The sequence below is a fragment of the Idiotropiscis lumnitzeri genome, chromosome 11 (genome assembly GCF_059441095.1).
Source record: "Idiotropiscis lumnitzeri isolate Australia: NSW breed Sydney's pygmy pipehorse chromosome 11, RoL_Ilum_1.0, whole genome shotgun sequence".
NCBI lineage: Eukaryota > Metazoa > Chordata > Actinopteri > Syngnathiformes > Syngnathidae > Idiotropiscis > Idiotropiscis lumnitzeri.
This window is the reverse complement of record NC_142401.1, coordinates 6,467,586-6,486,800: the sequence shown is the minus strand read 5'-3', so window position 1 is coordinate 6,486,800 and position 19,215 is coordinate 6,467,586. Positions and strand designations below refer to the sequence as shown.

The following is a 19,215-nucleotide window of genomic DNA, read 5'->3' as shown; positions in this document are numbered from 1 at the left end:
ATTTGAGCCCAAACAACTCTGGTGGCGGCCATTTTGTCTTGTACTGCCACTTGCTGTCAACTAAAAATGACATCACAGTGCAAAATTGCAGGCTCAGATTGACCACGTCACATGACCAAACCCAGAAAAGGTGAGTTGTGATTGGTTGTTACATGAACTTGCCCATAACTGGGAAGATATTTTCAGTTGACAGCAAGTGGTTGTACAAGACAAAATGGCCGCCCTCTGGTGTGGACAAAAATGGCTGTCTTGAGACGAGTGGGAGCATAGAATATATTTTCCCCCAAAAAGTTCCAACTTGACTTTCCCTTTAAAATCACGTCTCTTAAAGACAGTTGACTGGTCGCCAGTCATGGCTCTTCCAAGAGGCCAACATGCCAAACGGGAGCCGAGATGGCAACTGACAACCGCTCGGCGATTGAGACAGAATAAGCGCGTGGGTCTTGATCACGCGTCTCCAATGCGGTTGCCGATGGGTTGATTGGTCGCAGTGTGCCACGGCATGTGACGAGAGGCGGCACATGTGACGGGTCGCGCGTGAGGTGCTGGCAGTGGCCTAACCCAAGTCAGGAACATTCAATCAGACACAAGCAACCTTTTGTATGTCGCTGCTGGCTGACCGGTCCAGGAACGGCGGAAAAACTTTCTCTGCTATGCTATACGATGCTTAGCTTTTAGCGCATCGTCGCATGGTAGCCCTTAACATGAGCTATAATCTAACGTGCGTTAGTGCGCGAGTGTGTAAGTGCGTGTACGTGGGTCTGTGTGTGAAAGAGAGACTTGTGTGCGCTCGTGACTGAAAGTGATTCGCGCAAATAACGTTGACATGGTGACACGTCGATCCTGCAAAACGAGAAGTCCACATTCATGTCCTGGGGTGAATAGTGAACAAGTGGTCTTTGGGACCCGAGAGCCCGCCAGGATTTTTTGCGCTCCAATTGACTACAGTGCAGTAGCTCCGCCCTTTTGGTGATGATGTCACACAACTTCACTTCTTTAAGAAGAGCGGCAGCTGGCGTTTGTCTTCATCGTCACCATGTGGTGCGCGCGCCTGCATTACGCGTTCAGGACGGCGGCGCGCTGCACCAACGCTCTGCAGGTCAGTGCGCGTTCGAAATGACAACATCCATCCATCAACTGGACCAATTTATAGTCGAGAGCATGAATGAAGGAATTTTTTAAAAAAAAAGTGGGGAAAAAACGGTTGGAACTTGGACTGTAGTATTTGACTTCAGCAATGACGGAAGACAGAAACCGACTAGATGGGTCTGCTGTTGTTAGTTAATCTTGTTTCATCTTTCCGTCGGCTTCCTTTTGTATGGCGCTTCTGACTTGGTAAAAGTAATTAGTGGAAGTAAAAAAGTAATTAGTGGAAGTAACATGATTTGAAAGACGATATGACTAAATGGGTCTGTTGCTACTTGATCATGTTTCAACTTTGAGTCTTGGCTCTGAGAAATGCTGCCTTGAAATTCTGTAGTGCTTTGGGGTCTTTAACGTTCAGTCAGTGGAGAGGAAATGGTTTGAAAGACAGGAGTCGCCTAGACGGGTATGTCGCCCTGTGATGTGCCGGCAGCAGCGGCAGCGGTGCGATGCAGGCATCCTGCTAGACGTGGACGGCGTTCTGGTGCGTGGCGGGTCCGTCATCCCGGCGGCGCAGCGAGCCTTCCAGAAGCTGCTCGACCGCCATGGAAACTTTCTGCTGCCCGTCGTATTCGTCACCAACGCTGCAAGTTGTCGACCCGAACGCAAAGCGCAACAGCTGTCGTCGCTGCTCAACGTGCAGGTGGGTGACGTCTGTGTGCATGTGTTTTGGGTATGTCGTGATTGGACCTCGGTTATGACTTGTGTGCCCAGATTAGTCCCGATCAAGTGGTTTTGTCGTACAGTCCTCTGCAAACGTTGACAAGTTTCCACGACAAGTGCGTGCTGGTGTCCGGACAAGGACCTGTCATGGACATTGCGCACACGTATCCTTGCCTCGGCTCGGCTCGCCTCTGCTGGCAGTCACGTGCTGCCCACAATTTTGTACCCGAGCCAACCCTTGACACCCGCGAGTCAGTCTGGGTTTCAAGAAAGTGGTGAGCATAGAGCAACTCCAAGAACAGCACCCCCTGCTGGACATGGTGGACCACAACAGGACGCCCAAAGCAGCAGTACGTCCGCCACCAAATTACATTGTCATGTACAAACGAAAAACATATTTTTAAAACAAAGGGGAAGGTTTGACAAAACACTTACTACCATAATAAACCCATAACAATGTAAGCAGATTTAAATAGCAAATTAACCAGCTAATGATTGTTATAGGGATTGTGATATTACCCCTCCCTCTTATAATGGTATGCCCCAGGAGCAGGTGGGAGGTGCCGGTGACGCGTTGTCAGAATAAGGAAATACAGATGCTTGAACGCACGCTGCTGTCTCATGTCTTTTCTTACACAAACAATGATCTTTAAATAAACCCGTACAGTGAGCATCTCTCCCGCGCGAACGCTTTTTTTTCCTGGCTCGGGGGCAGAAAATTTTATGAATAAGGCCGGAGGGTCAAGGCCGGATGGGTACCGAGGGCGGGGGACTGATTACTATGATTGACTGTTAGCTAGTGATGGGAAAATGAAGCTTCAAATCTGCTTCATGAGACAGTTGTAATATTTTTGGACTCCTGTAGATGGCAAAAAAACCCCTATATTTAAACCAACAGTGCCATCGAGAGGACTCAAAAATACAACCACTGGTTCATGAAGCAAATTTGAAGCTTCATTTTCCCATCACTACTGTTAGCTAGCCAATTAGTGCATGAGAAGAAAATCTGGCTCTGTCCCTGTTGATTGAAGTGTCAAGTCGTTTTTTTTGTGTTGCAGTCAAACGTTGCGCACAACTTCCCCCAAATTGAAGGTAAGAGCAGCCTCTCGTTAAAGCTTGGAGCTCATTTAACACTTTCTTTGACACACTCATGCATGTATGTAGACATGTCCGATGTTTGCGTTTTTATTACATTTCTTTATCATTTGCGTGACGTGATTTTCGGCAGCCGTGCTGCTGTTTGGCGAGCCGGTACGCTGGGAAACTAATCTTCAGCTCCTGGTGGACGTGCTGCTGACCAACGGACGTCCGTCGGCTGCTTATGATTGGTCGCCGGCGCAGGTGCCTGTGCTGGCCTGCAACATGGACCTGCTGTGGATGGCTGAGGCATCCTCGCCTCGGTAAGAAAAGAATCAAACTCATCAAAACCATTTGCAATGTCCTTTCCAATATAACATGCAACAAACACGCGCGCAGTCCGACGTCCCCAACGTAATGACCGAAAGTGGTGTCCACAACGACCAATTGGTTGCGTGGTGTGGCACGTTTGGCCAGCAGGGGGCGGTATTTAGACAGCCGTGCAGACACAAAGCAAAAACTTTTGAACAACGATCTTGGTTGGTGTCTTGATATAGAATCATGGAGCTGCCAATGTGGATTAAACATTTTTGACTGGCAAATACGTTTAAACGTACTCAAAAAGACGTTCGAACATTCTTGTTGACTAGTTGCTTATGGCAAAGTGCAACGTTTGCAGTAGTGAACCTATTAGTGCGTTTAAACTTAATTACAAGCAGAGGCTTCTTTGGGCTCACGCGAATCGCCAGACTCCGTGTTTTTTTTTTTTTTTTATGTGAGTCAAAGTGACGGCAAGAGTGCGTGTGGCATGCGTGTGCGGGTTGGCAGTTTTGGCCACGGCATGTTCCTGCTGTGCTTGGAGTCGGCGTACAAGAAGTTAACGGGACGAGAGCTGAGCTACCGGGCGCTCCTGGGGAAGCCCAGCCTGCTCACCTACCGCTTCGCCGAGCACGTGCTTATGCGCCACAACCATCACCGCAAGGTCCAAACCATCTACGCCGTCGGGTAAGCACAACGGCACCTCTACTGCGCATCCAATTGTACACGGTACTGTTGCCATGTTGTAAAACACAGAGAGTGTCATAATACTCACACACCGTAGCTCGAGCTCTGTAAAAAGTAATGTTATAACACTGTCATTAGATGTTAACATGGCAGTGTTATAAACCTTAGAATGCTGTCAACAGAATGTTAATATCAGATTGTCATAATGTACATAGAATGTGTTAGAACAGAGTTAAAACTGTGAAATATACACATTTGTGTACAACAAAATAGTAAAAAAATTGTGACAATTACACAATCATCCAAATGTTTTTCAGCGATAACCCGTTGACAGACGTTTACGGCGCCAATCTTTACAATCGCTACCTGGCTCAACAGCAGCACGTGCAACCCGCCCCCGCCAGGCTGTTGGCCCAGGGAGCGGCAAGTCAGCTGGCCGAAGCCTGGCCTGCCGAGGAGACTGTGCTCGCCCCGGAGAGCTGTCAATCCATACTGGTAGGTAGCAACCTGGCACGGGACGTGCGGCGTCAGAATTGAAGTTTCTCATTCGCAGACCCCACTCGACTATCGAATTCCGCTCCGATGAGCCCAAGCATAACGATGGCCTTGAGCCGCGATAATATCCAGATAAGTGGGAGGAGTGTGTCTCACCTAGTTTCGCGGAGTGACAATGAGGAGCATAGCTGTCAAGCTCGCTGTTTTTGGATTTATTCATTATTTTTTCAGTGTGTGGAATGAACAAGACAAGTGAAGTGACAATGAGGCACTCTACAACTGCATTACTTTACATTTGGGAAAGTACGAAACTTAAGAAGAAGAAACAGTAGGATCCCTTGGTCGTCCTGACACATTTGAGGCAATTCGAAGAGTTTTGTGCAACCCGAGACAACTTTTCTTATTTTGGATGAATGCGACCTAAGTTACCAGACTGCGGTCCACAGAAATGTCAGGGATTGGAAGATATATTTCAGTTGTCCTGTTCACACTGTCATGAAAGAATCAGAAAGGGCAAAAAATGCCAACTCAGCTGCAGTGTGACAATGGCATGTGTTTGTTAAGAGTGTCAAATCAGGAAAAGATGTGCTTTGACGCCTTCCGTCTGCACTGTGGTCAGGTGTGCACGGGTGTCTACAAGCCAGCGTCGGAACCCGCTCTGGAGAACATCTTCCTGCACGGACACCGGGACATGAGTGCTGAGGCAGGCCTGCTCGAGCCCACCTACGTGCTTGACGATGTGGAAGCCGCCGTCGACCTCGTGCTCCACCGCCACCTCTGATGCTGCCCACAATTGCTCGCCACATAATAACGCCAAAGGACAATCAGAGTCCCTCGTGGACATTACGTTACGGCGGCAAAAATGTCAAGTTGGTGATCCTTCGGGTTGGTCAGATCCCCGGCCGCCCAAAAATGTTTTATATAATTTATATAAATTTGTCATACGCCCCCCCAAAAAAACAATGCAAATGAGCAAGGGATCGTGTCCAGAAAACACAAAGAAGTGGGCAGTCTAGGGGGAGCCACAAATGAGCAGGGGGTTTCGCCAACGAAGGCTTTTGTTCCCAGAAAAATATGCAAATTACTAATACCCATTATAATTGCCATAAAAATTGTAATTGTGGTTTAATGTTGTCTTCTGACCTCACAAAATTACTTTGCATCGTTTGTAATTGACCCCGTTCTCACTTCTCTACTGTATAAACAGTGACACGTGTCCATGCAAAATATTATATTCATAATTTAAAATTGTTTACAAGCAAGTGTAGTATATATGCACATTATATTTGTTGGATATACATTCTTTTTCTTTATTTGCAAGCTTGTTCAGTAGCAATAAACATCAGCAGTAAATGTGGTGAGAATATTTTTGTTTTGTTTTTGACTGAAATCTCATCCGGTACATTTGAGATAAATAATCAACTCATGATTAGGTTGCTCGCACTTATAAATAAACACACACACACTCATAATACATATGTATGTGTAATACAAAATTATATATATATAATAAAAATATGTATTAGGTATATATTATATTATACTATATCAATATATATTATTTATGTGAAATGCGCAGTATAAAGTTGTGTATTTATATATATATCTTTTTAAGAACGTCCGCCTGGGAAATGAAAGTGGATCATTTTGTAGCTACGCTGTGCCTTGGAAGGAGCGTAATGAAGATTTCAAAGTGTTTTAAAGGGGGGCTTGGGCCAAGCGCATTGTCGTCGACCTGCTCGACATGGCGGCCTGTGCGTGACAGGGAAGACCCGGAAGCGTGTCAGTCCGCGCGCATGCGCAGTCGCTCTTTTCTTTCCCCTGTAAAGATGTCTGAGCTGGCGGGGAGGGAGCGGAGCGAAGGACCCCGAATCGACAGGCAGAGCCCGCGACTCGAAGCCGTTCAAACAGTCCAGGTAAGGCAAGGCGGCACACTAGAGCCGCTCTTATGCCACTAGAGCATGTCGGAAACTTCCGGCTTTGAAATGAGCCGCAGCAGGGGGCTCGCGTGGCGGCCCAGTGGGCAGGAAAGTATTGAATCTGCGCGCAGGACGCACGGCGCTGTGGCAGGGGCGTGTCCGCCATCTTGTCTGAGCACAAGTGGCGCCCAAACGGCAGCGGTTCCCGACGGACAAGATGGCAGCCGGCCCGATCGGATCCGTACCGCCGAGTTCGAGCCGCCCGCATCCAGCTCGGCGGGCGGAGAATCGGAGATCCGGACGGGCGGTCGCCTTTTGTCGCCTCCCCGCCGTTCGCCTGTTTGGCTGTTTGGCTCGCTTCCCTCCTTCTCGTCGTTCTCCTCCTCCTCCTTGTTTGGCGACTAGCGCCACACTGCGCATGCGTGTAACCATGGCGCTCCTTTCTGTGGCCGGGCAAGGAAAACAACAATTGAGCAAAGCTTTTCGCTGGGGTTTTGCGACGCGCACAACCGCGCGGTCGTCCATCGCGGCGGTGCCGGTGCCATTCTCGGCGCCGTTGGCGTTGTGATGGTTCTAAACCGCTCTGACCAAGCCGACGGCGATGCTGCTGCTGCCGCTACCGCCAACCGGAGCTCAGCTGGCGGTTTATGGCGCGTTTCTCTTTCGCCTGCCCTGACTCGTCTTGACACACAAGATGTCCTTTCGACATGAATGGAAACCTACAAAAATCCTTAGGGTACCTCAAATGCTCCCTATATCGTAAAAAAAAACACACGCGTTTGAACCAAAGCAAACCAAAACTAACCAAGCTGATGCAACAGTGTTTGATGCATGTACATAACGTGTGCACAGCCTACAGACGACAGCGAACCGTTGTCGCGTTTCCTGGCCAGGGCCGCACTAACGATGACTTTTTTCTTTAATTCATGAAAGCATCGGATTTCCGCCCCTTTATTCTAAAAACGGACATTTCATATCGACAGTGCAAAAACATGTTTCAGTTCCTGGTTTGATCTGTCACATGTCGGAAAAATGTTTCCTAGGTTACATTCTTGAAGCCCAAACAACAGTTGTGAGACTGTATCACAAAATATATATACCACTACTCACATGTACAAAACAAATGCAAAGAATGAGGGGTGCAACACCGAGTGATAATTTGCTATTTCTTTGAATGAAAATAACTAGAATAGTTTGGACGTTGGAGCGCTTTTCCATGTTACCAAATAGTAATAAACAACACAAGTTGCATCTGTTCCGAAATTAATCGTCTTCCCACTCAGTCGAACCGTATCCAATCATTCCATATGAAAATGTACCCTTCTTGAATTGTATGGTTGCGCATGTATAGAATTGTCCGTTATTGGCGAGATGCACACTTGTACAAAATTAGTGGTGCTCCGATTGATTGTACGATATCCATGGGAAAGTATGTGATTGCCAAATATTAATCAATGGTATCAGATGAGCTCACTCTTGCACGATAAGGATCGGTGGCGTAAAACCCAACCAGGGTCGTTTGAAGAGCCCTACTACAAATAAGTCGTCTCATTCATGTCACACGGCACCACTGTATGTTTACCCATTAATAAGAATCAAACCCTCAACGTTTTATTTATTAATTTTCCTCCCATCAGGATCAGTTTGATGGTGTTGTCTTTGTTGTGGCGTCAGGTTGGTCGATGCGCTTGTGACGAGCAGCCGAGATGTCCAACGAGAGCCAGGCTTCGCTGAAGGGGGAGGCGGCCATTGTGCATTCCCCCAGCGCCTCTGCTGCCTCGCACGGCCCACCTCTCTCACCTTCCGCCGCCAAACCGCCCGAACTCCCAGGTGCCCACATGCCCGTCTTGCTCTTTCTCGTTCGTCTTCATCGCTGCCTTTCTCATTCACCAGTCTGTCTCTTGCTGTCAGCTCTCAGTCCGTCTGTCTCGCTTGTGTTTCAGCTCTCTGCCTGTGTGTCTCTCGTACCAGTGTGTCTTTTACAATCAGCTGTCTCGTCTGTCGCACTCTCAGCTGTCTTTTTGCCTGTCTCGTCTATCCCTCTCTCACCAGTCTGACTTTTACTGTCAGCTGTCTCATTCACACCCGTCTGCCACCTGTCTCCTCGCAGATGAGCTGATCCAGGCGGGCTGGTCCAAGTGTTGGTCTCGGCGGGAGAACCGTCCGTACTATTTCAACAGGTTTACCAACCAGAGTCTGTGGGAAGTGCCGGTGTTGGGCCAGCATGACGTCATTGTGAGTGATTACCATGTAATGAAATAGTAAGATTATATTGTCGTTTAATCTGCAAAACTCCAGATGATTATTATTTTGAAAGGGGCTAATATCAGATGATGAATAATATTGTTCGCCATAGAAATGTGTGAATTAGTGTGTTATTCGTGTTTGTTCAATGTAATGTGTGTGTGTGTCTGTGTGTGACTACGTGCAGTCGGATCCTTTAGGCCTGAATGCAGCTCCAGCAGAGGGCGCTGACGGTAACCTTGGCAACGGCCAGAGGAAACGGCGGAGCTCTGAGGAGCAGGCGGCCGGGCCCAACAGCCTGAAACGGGCCAAGGTAAGCGCAGTGCTTTTGTCACCGCGGCGCATCGGTACGACGAGCGCGTCCGATTATGATGCTTGTCCCGTTCAGGCCGAGCCCACCACGCCCATCTCGCCCAGCACGCCCGGCGCCAAACTCTGGTGCGCCGCCCCCGACGACAAACAAGGCACAGCGGCCGCTGTGCCAACCACGCCCACCACACCGAGCCCCGCCCCTGCACCCTACAGGCCAGCCATGTAAGTCACAATGTCGGACGGGGTGCCGTAAAGCGGCGCTCCTCACACCCAGAAAAAAATACTTGGCTAACACTCCAAACAGCATCACATGACAGAATGGCCAGAATACGGGAAAACGACACCCCAAGGTTGATGGGAAGAAAATACAAGAAAAAAAAAAAAAGACCAATTAGCCAGATTGATTCCAACAAGAAATTGCAAAACATTTTACAACAAGAGAAAAAATGTCATTATATGACATGAAAAAAATGTCAGTTTTTTTTTTCCCCTCTACGATGCTTTACAGCGTCTACTGGGATCTGGACATCCAGACCAACGCCGTCATCAGAGAACACCCCCCTGCCAAGCACCTGCCCCCTCACCCTGAGATCGAGTTGCAAAGAGCTCAGCTCGTCACAAAACTCAGGCAACACTACCATGAGCTTTGTCACCAGAGAGAAGGTATGCACGCATGCACACAATCACAAACTGCCACACATGCAGCGTGATGATCATTTACAATCTTTTGCTTGCTTTTTTTTTTTTTTTTAATCCAATTCATTAATGAATTGAAAAAAATCCCATGCTTAATTGATTATTAAAATAATTGTTGGATACAGCCGTAATGACTTAACTTTGAGGTAGAAGAAATCCTAACTTGAATTAGAAATGTATTTATAGTTGTCTTGTTCATTTTCATTTATTTGAAATTGAAAAACTGGCCTTTTGCGCGCACGCGTGTGTGTTTGTGCATGCGCGCGTCGGCGCCAGGCATCGACCCGCCTCGGGAGTCATTCAACCGCTGGCTGCTGGAGAGGAAAGTGCTGGACAAAGGTTTGGACCCCATGTTGCCCAGCGACTGCGAGCCCGTCATCTCACCGTCCATGTTCAGAGAGGTCATGAACGACATCCCCATCAGGTTGGCACAACAACAACAACAACATCGACGACCATCCATGACAAACGTCCTTTGTGCTCTGCGACAGGCTGTCTCGCATCAAATACAAGGAGGAGGCCCGCAAGCTTCTCTTCAAATACGCCGAAGCGGCCAAGAAGATGATCGACTCCAGGTGCGTGACGCTTCATCCACTCACAGTTTGTTATAATAGCATGCTAACATGCTAACCCTTTCCGCCGCAGGAATGCCAGCCCGGAGAGCCGGAAGGTGGTTAAGTGGAACGCCGAGGACACTATGAGCTGGTTACGCAGGGACCACTCGGCCAGCAAGGAGGACTACATGGTACGCGCGCACACACACACACACACACACACACACACACACCCACACACACACGCTCTTTTGCTCTTCTCTTTCGGTCTTCTCTTTCTCCTATTCTAACTCTACTGTTTTTTTTCTCTCTTACTCACACTCTTCATCGCTGGGTCGGTCCCAATTTAAGACCTTTCAAATTTTGCTCAAATCTATTCTCTTGGTCAGCCTATGAGCATGAGTGTTATTTTGAGACATTTTTGCCCAAGAATAATTAGAAATAGCTTTTTTATTTTTTTTTATTTTTGGGGGTCCACTGAAAAGTGGCGCAAGGAATTCTGCCCGACACCACTGATGTTCTCTCTTCCTTTCTCTATCTTTGTGTTTTTTCCCTTTCTCTCACGCTCACGCAAGCGTACTCACACACTGGCGCGTGGTGTCTTTGGTACAGGACCGCCTGGAGCACCTCCGCCAGCAGTGCGGTCCTCACGTGACAGCCGTGGCCAAAGACTCGGTGGAGGGAATCTGCTCCAAGATCTACCAGCTGTCGTCTGAGTACTGCAGACGCCTTCGACACACGCACCTCAGCATGCTGCAAGACCCGCCCACAGGTATACACACATGCACTGGAGACCTGTTCACATGAGCGGCAACATGACAAGATTTGCCAAAAATCGTCACGGCAAATACCGGAGCGCTGTTGGAAAAAAAAAAAATCTGATTGTTGAGGGTACTAAAATCCACCGCGCCACTCGTGAAACTCTTTGTGGCGTTTGAAGACTTTCAGAGAATGACCTAATCAACAAATTTCAAGATATATATTAAATGATACAAGGCATTGATATGTGTATAAGAAATAATCAGTTCCAGTGTTCATATTCAAGTGTACAATGTTTTGATGTACATCAAGGTGAAACGAATTTGGACGAGAAAGGAATTTAAATCTTTGTGTTGTGTGTTCAGATACGTCCGAGTCATCGTCCACGTCCCCGTCGTCGTCGTCTTCATCCCGCCTGGTGTACTGCTACCCGTTGCGTTTGGCGCAGCCGTCGCCGCCGCTCCCGCGCGTGGAACTCCACTTCGAGAACGACGTGGCCTGTCTGCGATTCCGAGGGGAGATGGTCAAAGTCAACAGGGGGCACTTCAGCAAGCTGGTCAGTTCTCAAGGCCAAATGCCAAAAACGGTGCTGAAGTCCCCAAATCCTCCGATTTCAGACTGTCAGCAGTAAATATTTTCCCATTTTGGTCATGCTCCATGAAAGCAGACTGATTACCATTGTGTGTTTTCAAAATGGGACAGATACAAACTTCTGCTACGTTACATTTTTGTTGATTTTCTGATGGATGTTACGGTCCAAACCTCTAGTTCATTCCATTGTTAGTGCCTTTTGTGCACTCTCAATAATAAGAAATAAAGAATAAAGGGATGTAATTTTTTTTTTCATCTGATTAATTGATTGATGACAGATTAATTAATTACGGTTAATTACGGCTCTATTACTGTACGTGAATTGGTGTGTGTGTGTAGGAGCTCTTGTACAGGTACAGCTGCATCGACGACTCTCGCTTTGAGAAGTTCCTGTCGAGGGTTTGGTGCCTGCTCAAGCGATACCAGGTCAGGTGATGTCCCTCCCCGCCAATCAAACTCGCCAGACTCTCTGTTCTTCCGTATGAATGGATGACACATGCGCGCGCAGGTGATGTTCGGCAGCACCGCCAACGAGGGCACGGGCCTGCAGGGGGCGCTGCCAGTGTCTGTGTTTGAGGCTTTGAATCGGCAGTTTGGTGTGTCCTTTGAGTGTTTCGCCTCGCCGCTCAACTGCTACTACAAGCAGTTTTGCTCCGCCTTTCCCGACACCGACTGCTACTTCGGATCCCGAGGGTGAGGCGCACACACCTGCCCGCCTGCCTGCTCACGTGTGCGTGACGACGAATGTGTGGTAACTATGCGCGCGTTTGCAGGCCCTTCCTGTCCTTCTCTCCTGTCAGCGGCTCGTTTGAAGCGAACCCGCCGTTCTGCGAAGAGCTGATGGACGCCATGGTGACGCACTTTGAGGTGACTTTGATTATTGGACATTTAAGACAATGTCTGCTTAAGCGGCCTGAACGATGGAATAGGGCATCCAAATTCTACCTTATACCGTATTTCTTTGACAATAATAATTCAGACTGCGGTCGTATTGCAAAACATCCGATATGTATCCGATCACGGACCACATATGAATGCCACGTCACGTGTATTATATCAAAGCGACTTGTGGCTGAGCCACATTCGAAGTGCGCCGATCCCACGTCGAACACTGCTTCAGTCACACGCACTCGCGATGCTGCTGACATGACAAGACATGTGCGTGTCGCCCACCCAGGACCTTCTGGAGCAGTCCAGCGAGCCGCTGTCCTTCATCGTTTTCGTCCCCGAGTGGCGTGATCCCGTGACGCCGGCCCTCGGCCGCATGGAGGGAAGTCGCTTCCTGCGTCACCAGATGAGCGTGCCCGCGTACGAACACGAGTACCGATCCGGAAGTCAGCACATTTGCAAGAGGTGCCAAACGCTCTTCTTTCATTACTCCTGCACTCATTTGAAACATCGTTGCTACCCTAGTATGGAATTGGATTTTATCGTAGCCAGGGATAGCTGGGCGTCACAATGCCAAGGCCCCCCTTTTGAAGTGTGCATGTTTGCGTGCGTGTGTGTAGGGAGGAGATGTACTACCGGGCAGTCCACGGCACGGCGGTGCTTTTCCTCCAGAACGCGGCAGGCTTCGCCAAGTGGGCTCCCACGCCGGAGCGGTTGGCCGAACTGACGGCATCCTACCGACCCTCACGCTCTGCCCCCGCCGCCGGCGCTCCCCCCCTGGCCTCACCAGGCCCCGCCCACCAGCCCCCGGCTGACCGAGACTCCTCCGCCCTCAACAAGACCGGCGACAGGACGACCAGTGCGCTTGTCTCGCCCGGTAGCCATGACAAGAACAACAATGGTGGCAATGGCAGCGGCAGTCCACAGGACAAGATGGCTGCCGTGTAAAGGAGCATGTGGAGCATGCGCCGTCCCGCGTGCTGATTCTCAGCAATAACGGTTTGCCATGTCATGCCGGGCCGCTTGGGGATTGGTCAACAAGGCAGCTATCGTTTTCTTTATTTCTTTCTTGGACTTGAGTCAGCCGGCCAATTTGATTTTGAAACGGGCAATGCGGCAGGCAGCGGCGAGCGGACCCCTCTCCCCCTTTCGCACACACCCACCGACTCTGAGGCAAGTAGATCAGGTTAATAAATTACCACTCTTCTGTTAACCCCTCTGATGTGCCAGTGTGAAGTTGAACACTCAACATGCACATCTCTCAAAGGAATTGTCAGCAAAATCTGAACGTGAGAATCTGCAACGGCTGTGTGTAATGTTACGTTCGGGCGATTAAATGCCGCCCTCTCCTGTCGAGTAACTTTGCAGTCGGTGTGAAAGGGGGCCACACGGTGACATGGTTGCAGACAGTGCAGACTCATTGGCTTATTTTGACATTTTCTGATAAATCGACTTGACAGCTTGAAGTCAGCGTGGCAACAGTGAGCCATGCTCATTTCAAAACAAATCATCGCTGGACATTACGTCGCACAAAAACGCTAGCGAGGAAGCGTCCGATCGGGCGCCCGCTCGCCCTGTAAATGATGTACAGTCAAGCTGACGCTCATTGGATGCTTTTTAGTCATCCTTTCTGTATCATCTTGTTTACAATAGTTTTGTTCCAAACTAAACCAAAGTGTTATTAAGAAGAAGAAAGAAGTCTATATATTGTAAACGTACTGTGCGTGTGTGTGCGTGCGCGTGTGTGTGTGTGCGCGCGCGCGCTGAAGTCAATCCAGCTAGTTTTGTTTCTTTTGTTTTTGGTGAACTCTCACGCAACGTGTGCTTGCATGAAATGTTTTCTTTTCACAAGGACAAGGTAAACGAGATGCAAGACCATCTTGTTGATTTGCTCTGTAGCGCCCCCTTGCTGCTCTTTGTGGGGGGGAACTTCCTGCAATCTTGAGTATGTATTTACTTTCGATTGTTTGTTTTTTTACTTTGTGTTTTTTTGTTTTGTTTTTTTAAATTGGCTTACTTTTTTCCCACTTGTAAAAAGAAAAACAATGGACATATTGTCCATTGACGTCTAGATTTTTTTTTTTTAACCAGAGTTTTCACAAGAGGCGAAGAGGAAGTCGCACCTGACCATTTGTTGTGATCTTTTCAATCATCTTGAGATTTTTTTTCTTTTAATTCCAACTGACGCCAATCAGCTACTTGATTGTTTTTGTTTTATTTTTTTTATTGGCCCTGTCTTGCTAAGCGCAACAAGGCGATGCGCCCTTGTAAATACCTAACTTGGGACTGGAGAATGTACATAAATGCGCAATGGACAGAATGCAGTTTGACTCTCAGTAAAGTTATATTCCATCCTTTGCCACTTGTCCTCTTTTCAGCCATCAAATTGCATTTCTTCCACTTTTGAGTACTGAATGAGTAAGAGTTGGATGCAAAGTTCAAGTTATTTATGGCAAAAAATATATATTTTTGAATCTTCTGTTGTTCAACGTTTCTGGTTTTATGGGGTGTTGGTATGGCTATGAAAGTATTATTTGACTATTTTTTATTATGAGCTCGTGCATGCTGTTGTGTAAAATAACCCGAACTACACCGGATGTGGTATTGATTTTGTCACATAGCTACCGGAAGTGAGTGATGTATGGCAGCTGCTATCTTGACCAAAGCGGAAGTTGACTCGCTGCCTTACATCTGGGAACTAAAAGTCACAAGTGAGTCACAGACTGCGCGCATATATCAAGGCTAAATGGCCGTTTGTAGTCGCTGTTAAATCGTATCGGACGTAAAACGACACCTGTTCGGAGCTGCGTATGTTTTTTAATAGTTTTTTTTAGAGCTTTAAGCAGTTGTTAGCCTAGCCGCTAGTTCGCTTGTTGGCTAAAGTCATTTTGTGATGGAAGACAAACAAACAAAGCGGACGCAGCCGGAGGGAAGCCAGCAGCCGTCGGTATGAAAAAAATACACTAAACCTAGACGTACTTGCGCCCTACTGACGACTTGATTTGCTGAACAACGAGTGCCGTCTTAATTGTGTGTGCTCTGTGCGTGTGTGTGTATGTGCGCTTGTTAGAATCCATGGAACTTGATGATCAAACACAGACACGTTCACAGAAGAGGACGACGCTCACACATGGCTGTCAGGTAAGAACAACAACAATTACACTCACACAAAGCAAGCCGCCTGCGCAATTGTGCACGATTGCAAAGAGGCAATGATGAACATGTCGGGATGGCTCGGTTCACATTTGAACTAGTTAACTTCTGATTCCTACTACCTGGGAATATCTGCGTTTTATGGTCATAAACGTTCATTTATTTATTAATAATTACTTTTGATTTAACCTATTTTTTTTTTTATATTTCCAAGTCAATTGTGAATTTAAAACAAATGAGCCAAAGAGAAAGGTCTATAAAATTTCACCAGTAGTAATTTATAAACCAATACAAAGCATAAATGAAGTGTTACAAAATAGAAACTGTGATGCAAAGTCATTTTAGAGATAAACTTGTATTAGTGTCAATTTAGCTTTATTCCTTGTGCGGTTTTCCAAGAACACTGAGGCCTATCGCATGACGAGTTTGAATTTCCATTTCAGTGTTCCAAAACACAACTTTATTTCAAATTGATCTGCACAAAATGCAGCAACATAATTGAACTCTTCTAGTTTGGGCCATAACATCAGAAAATTGGCAAAAATTTTGCTTGATTGCCAACATTGACTGTGATCGATTCCCTTCTGCTGACTTGCGTGCACTTTCAATAGATTTCCCTTGGCTTCTACTGACTTCTGTTAACTTTGACTCTCTTCAAGCTATTTACACTGATGCGTGCGTGTGCATGTAGTTACACAGACCCGCAAGTGTCCATGGACCTTTTGAGGGCGGTTCTTCAGCCCAGCTTGAATGATGACATCATGGCCGTATTCAGGAAATACCACATGGTACAGTGGGTGTGTGTGTGTCTGTTTGTGCATGTGCGTGCTCATGCGTGTGTGTGTGCACACAAGTATGTGACGGAGTTGTCTTGTCGTTGGTGCAGTTTTTTGAGAAGGCTGCCCAAAACGTGAAGGAGAACGTCGGGGACGAAGTGCACACGGATCAGCTCATCAAGGAGGCATGCAGAAATGTTCTGGAACATGTAAGAGTGTGTGAGTGAGGTTGTGTGTCTGACTGTCTTTTAAGAGTGATTGTGTTTGTGTGTTACTTCCTGTTTGTCTGTCCAGATGTGAGTATCTTCTAAGTTTGTGGTTTTGTGTGAAACTGAGACAAAGTTCACACATGTTTCTTCACGTTTGTGAGTTTGAATTCCTGTGTGCGTGTGTGTATGTGCGGTTGCTATGGTTACCATCACAGGCCAAAGTTTTGTTCCCCGAAAGTGAGGTGAAGAAGCCGAGTTCCGAGGTCAACCTCAAGGTACGACAGATGAACCACCATTGCCAAGACATCTTGAAGTCTGATTTTTGCTTTTCGGTTCTGTTGTCATGTCCGCAGCGTTCTCGGGGTTCTGAAGAAAACTGCAGCCAGAGAGGAAGTCCAGTCCCCAAAAAAGTACGTTCTTGTCCTTCACTGACAACCCTGCCGCTTCTGAGTCATATTTAGTATCTTCAGCCACTCGACCCCACCAGCAATGGATGGTTTTCTGCCATGAAAGGATGCCACAAGATTTCAATCGGATTCATGTCCAGACTTTGACTCGACCACTCCAAAACCTTGATTTTGGTGTTCGAAGCCAAGCAGAAGTTGATGAATGTTGACTGACTGTATCGCACCTCATTTTGTGCGATATGTATACAATGATGTGTCGTTTATTGAGGAAATGCACACTCTGAGAAACTATGCTTTAAAGAAGAATTTTAGAAGAGGACAACTGGTACAAATTGTTGAATGGTTGTTTCAAGCCCTCACGTGTGCTGTTGTGTGTTTGTCATGCAGCATGCGTTTTTGTCCCGCAAATACTGATGTTGGAATTTTGTGCGTGTCTTGTTCGTGGGTACGTGTGCATTTTCGCCATTCTCAGAGGAAGAACCGCATGGGCGGCGCCATGGCAAACGAGCGATCTTTGAACGTCTCCACTCAGTGAGTATGACAGCACATGAGGATGATGATGACAAAACAGTCAAACTAAAACAAAAGTTTTGTGTATTTTGCCAGTGTGAAAGTGAAGTGTGAAGCCATCAAGAAAGAAGGACCCAAGGTGACATGCTAACAAATTTTCACTTTTAAAGGGGAAGTCAACCCCAATTTTCTTTTTTTTTTTAACCAGAATATGTTCTATGCAGCTCCACTAATCCAAACACGGCATTCTGATTAATATTGTGTTTGTAGAATACGGGTTAAGCCGTTAAATCCACACGCTTTTATCCATCTCAGTGGGCGGCCATTTTGTCACTTGACTCGAAAATGACGTTACAGTTGCTCAGGACTCAGTTAACTACCAATCATGAATTGGCTTCAGAAAAACAGGCGAGCCGTGATTTGACTGCTACCTGAGCCCTGATAGATTGATAGATAGACGTGATGTTTCGATCGATCTATCACATCATCATAAATAATTGTTGTGGTCTTTGTAACATTTAGTGGGACCCATCCAGACTGAATGAAAGCAGCACTTTTGTTTTGGGCTCCAGAGCAAACAAGTAAGTCAGCACTCTGCTATTCTTTCTTTCTTTTTTTTTCCTAACTGATTCATCAATTAATGAAGAACTATTGACAGATTGCTTATTAAAATAATTGTTCGTGAGCAATTTTGAAATTGAAAATTGGGCAGCTAATCCTTGTAATCAGAATTGCTACCGGCCAATCTCACTCATGGAGCAGCATAAAACTTTGATCCAAACAATTTGGATTTAAAGTACCAACTTTGTCGTCCCAAAAGTATTTGCATTATTTCTGAGGAGAAAAAGTGCTAATTTGATGAGAAAAAATACATTATGAGCAGAAATATTTTTATTGTATTTTTTCTAAGAAAAAGGCAACTATGACCAGAACATTTTTACGTTTTAAAAAGGCTTAATTTTCACAGGGCATTGGGGATGGGCGGTACCAGAGGACGAATTTATATCAAACATGCTGACCTCTTTAAGGTAAACACTCACGCAAAGCCTTAGATGGACGGTGTTGACATGTGTGGTCATGGTAACACAATTTGCATTCACTCGTTAGTACGCGGCGGACACCAAGGACAAGCAGTGGTTGGCGGAGCGTCATCACATGAGGGCGACGGGCGGCAAGATGGTGAGGCCGAACAGCGGGGGGCACCACCGTGGTGACCACAAACTGACAATTGCGCGCGTGTGTGCTTGATCGCTCAGGCTTACCTGCTTATTGAGGAGGACGTCCAGGATCTGGCGCGCGGTGACGATTACAAGTGAGTGGTCCCTTCGCGCTCTGTCACCGCGGTAACGTGTACACGCTTCACATTTAAGTCGGTACGCAGGGACTGTCCGGACGTGAAGATGGATGAGATGAAGCCGTTTTCAGTTCCTCTGTGGATGGTGGAGAAGATGCAAAGGGCCATGGAGGCGCAGAGGGACGCGGAACCCTGAAGCACAAGTTGCCAGCTGGTCGAAGTGTATATAAAAGAAATAATTAAAAAAAAAAAAAATGGCAAAAGAAACCTGTTGTCCGTTGTGCTTCTCCATTTGTGAGTCTTGGGCTCCCTCTAGTGGTACTCAGAATAATGCAATGAAATCACTCCAGAATCCTCCCCTCCAATGCAATGAAATCACTCCAGAATCCTCCCCTCCAAAAAGGTGGCCAATCAGTTCGTTTTTTTCCCCCCCTTCACTCAACAAACCAGTGAACATGAAAAATGCGAGTGCAAACCACAACTCAATTTATTTTTCTGCCTTCCGTCCTTCTATTGACAG

At 47.0% G+C, this 19,215-nt stretch overlaps 3 protein-coding genes across 4 annotated transcripts; all 3 read left to right on the top strand.

Moving 5' to 3' along the window:
• The first annotated feature begins 1,036 nt into the window (after window positions 1-1,036).
• Window positions 1,037-5,743, top strand: LOC148327065 (haloacid dehalogenase-like hydrolase domain-containing 5). Its single transcript, XM_088309357.1, has 9 exons — window positions 1,037-1,099; window positions 1,577-1,786; window positions 1,858-1,970; window positions 2,063-2,156; window positions 2,865-2,898; window positions 3,035-3,206; window positions 3,712-3,888; window positions 4,206-4,383; window positions 5,003-5,743. The coding sequence occupies exons 1-9, from the start codon at window positions 1,037-1,039 to the stop codon at window positions 5,162-5,164; spliced, it is 1,203 nt and encodes a 400-aa protein (XP_088165483.1). The 3' UTR covers window positions 5,165-5,743.
• A 421-nt stretch (window positions 5,744-6,164) lies between these two features.
• On the top strand, window positions 6,165-14,703 carry pcif1 (phosphorylated CTD interacting factor 1). Of its 2 annotated transcripts, XM_088309356.1 has the most exons (16): window positions 6,165-6,299; window positions 7,977-8,132; window positions 8,413-8,537; window positions 8,734-8,859; window positions 8,935-9,080; window positions 9,367-9,521; window positions 9,831-9,978; window positions 10,046-10,129; window positions 10,200-10,299; window positions 10,721-10,880; window positions 11,233-11,423; window positions 11,798-11,884; window positions 11,967-12,151; window positions 12,232-12,325; window positions 12,636-12,811; window positions 12,967-14,703. In XM_088309356.1, the coding sequence occupies exons 2-16, from the start codon at window positions 8,009-8,011 to the stop codon at window positions 13,292-13,294; spliced, it is 2,229 nt and encodes a 742-aa protein (XP_088165482.1). In that variant the 5' UTR covers window positions 6,165-6,299; window positions 7,977-8,008; the 3' UTR covers window positions 13,295-14,703. The 2 variants fall into 2 exon arrangements, with proteins under 2 accessions (XP_088165482.1, XP_088165481.1); XM_088309355.1 differs by having other exon boundaries at window positions 8,734-9,080.
• Window positions 14,704-14,975: 272 nt separating this feature from the next.
• dnttip1 (deoxynucleotidyltransferase terminal interacting protein 1) lies at window positions 14,976-18,967 on the top strand. Its single transcript, XM_088309111.1, has 13 exons — window positions 14,976-15,293; window positions 15,417-15,487; window positions 16,191-16,287; window positions 16,386-16,484; window positions 16,700-16,759; window positions 16,838-16,894; window positions 17,364-17,422; window positions 17,498-17,540; window positions 17,924-17,982; window positions 18,369-18,429; window positions 18,509-18,580; window positions 18,658-18,713; window positions 18,783-18,967. The coding sequence occupies exons 1-13, from the start codon at window positions 15,240-15,242 to the stop codon at window positions 18,889-18,891; spliced, it is 897 nt and encodes a 298-aa protein (XP_088165237.1). The 5' UTR covers window positions 14,976-15,239; the 3' UTR covers window positions 18,892-18,967.
• Window positions 18,968-19,215: the final 248 nt, after the last annotated feature.

Coding starts and splice junctions, on each gene's coding strand:
- LOC148327065 (XM_088309357.1), top strand. CDS start 1,037: ATGTGGTGCGCGCGCCTGCATTACGCGTTCAGGACGGCGGCGCGCTGC. Junction 2,899..3,034: donor CAACTTCCCCCAAATTGAAG/GTAAGAGCAGCC, acceptor GATTTTCGGCAG/CCGTGCTGCTGTTTGGCGAG. Junction 3,889..4,205: donor CAAACCATCTACGCCGTCGG/GTAAGCACAACG, acceptor AATGTTTTTCAG/CGATAACCCGTTGACAGACG.
- pcif1 (XM_088309355.1), top strand. CDS start 8,009: ATGTCCAACGAGAGCCAGGCTTCGCTGAAGGGGGAGGCGGCCATTGTG. Junction 9,081..9,366: donor GCACCCTACAGGCCAGCCAT/GTAAGTCACAAT, acceptor GATGCTTTACAG/CGTCTACTGGGATCTGGACA. Junction 10,300..10,720: donor CCAGCAAGGAGGACTACATG/GTACGCGCGCAC, acceptor TCTTTGGTACAG/GACCGCCTGGAGCACCTCCG.
- dnttip1 (XM_088309111.1), top strand. CDS start 15,240: ATGGAAGACAAACAAACAAAGCGGACGCAGCCGGAGGGAAGCCAGCAG. Junction 17,983..18,368: donor TTGGGCTCCAGAGCAAACAA/GTAAGTCAGCAC, acceptor TAATTTTCACAG/GGCATTGGGGATGGGCGGTA. Junction 18,581..18,657: donor GGGCGACGGGCGGCAAGATG/GTGAGGCCGAAC, acceptor TTGATCGCTCAG/GCTTACCTGCTTATTGAGGA.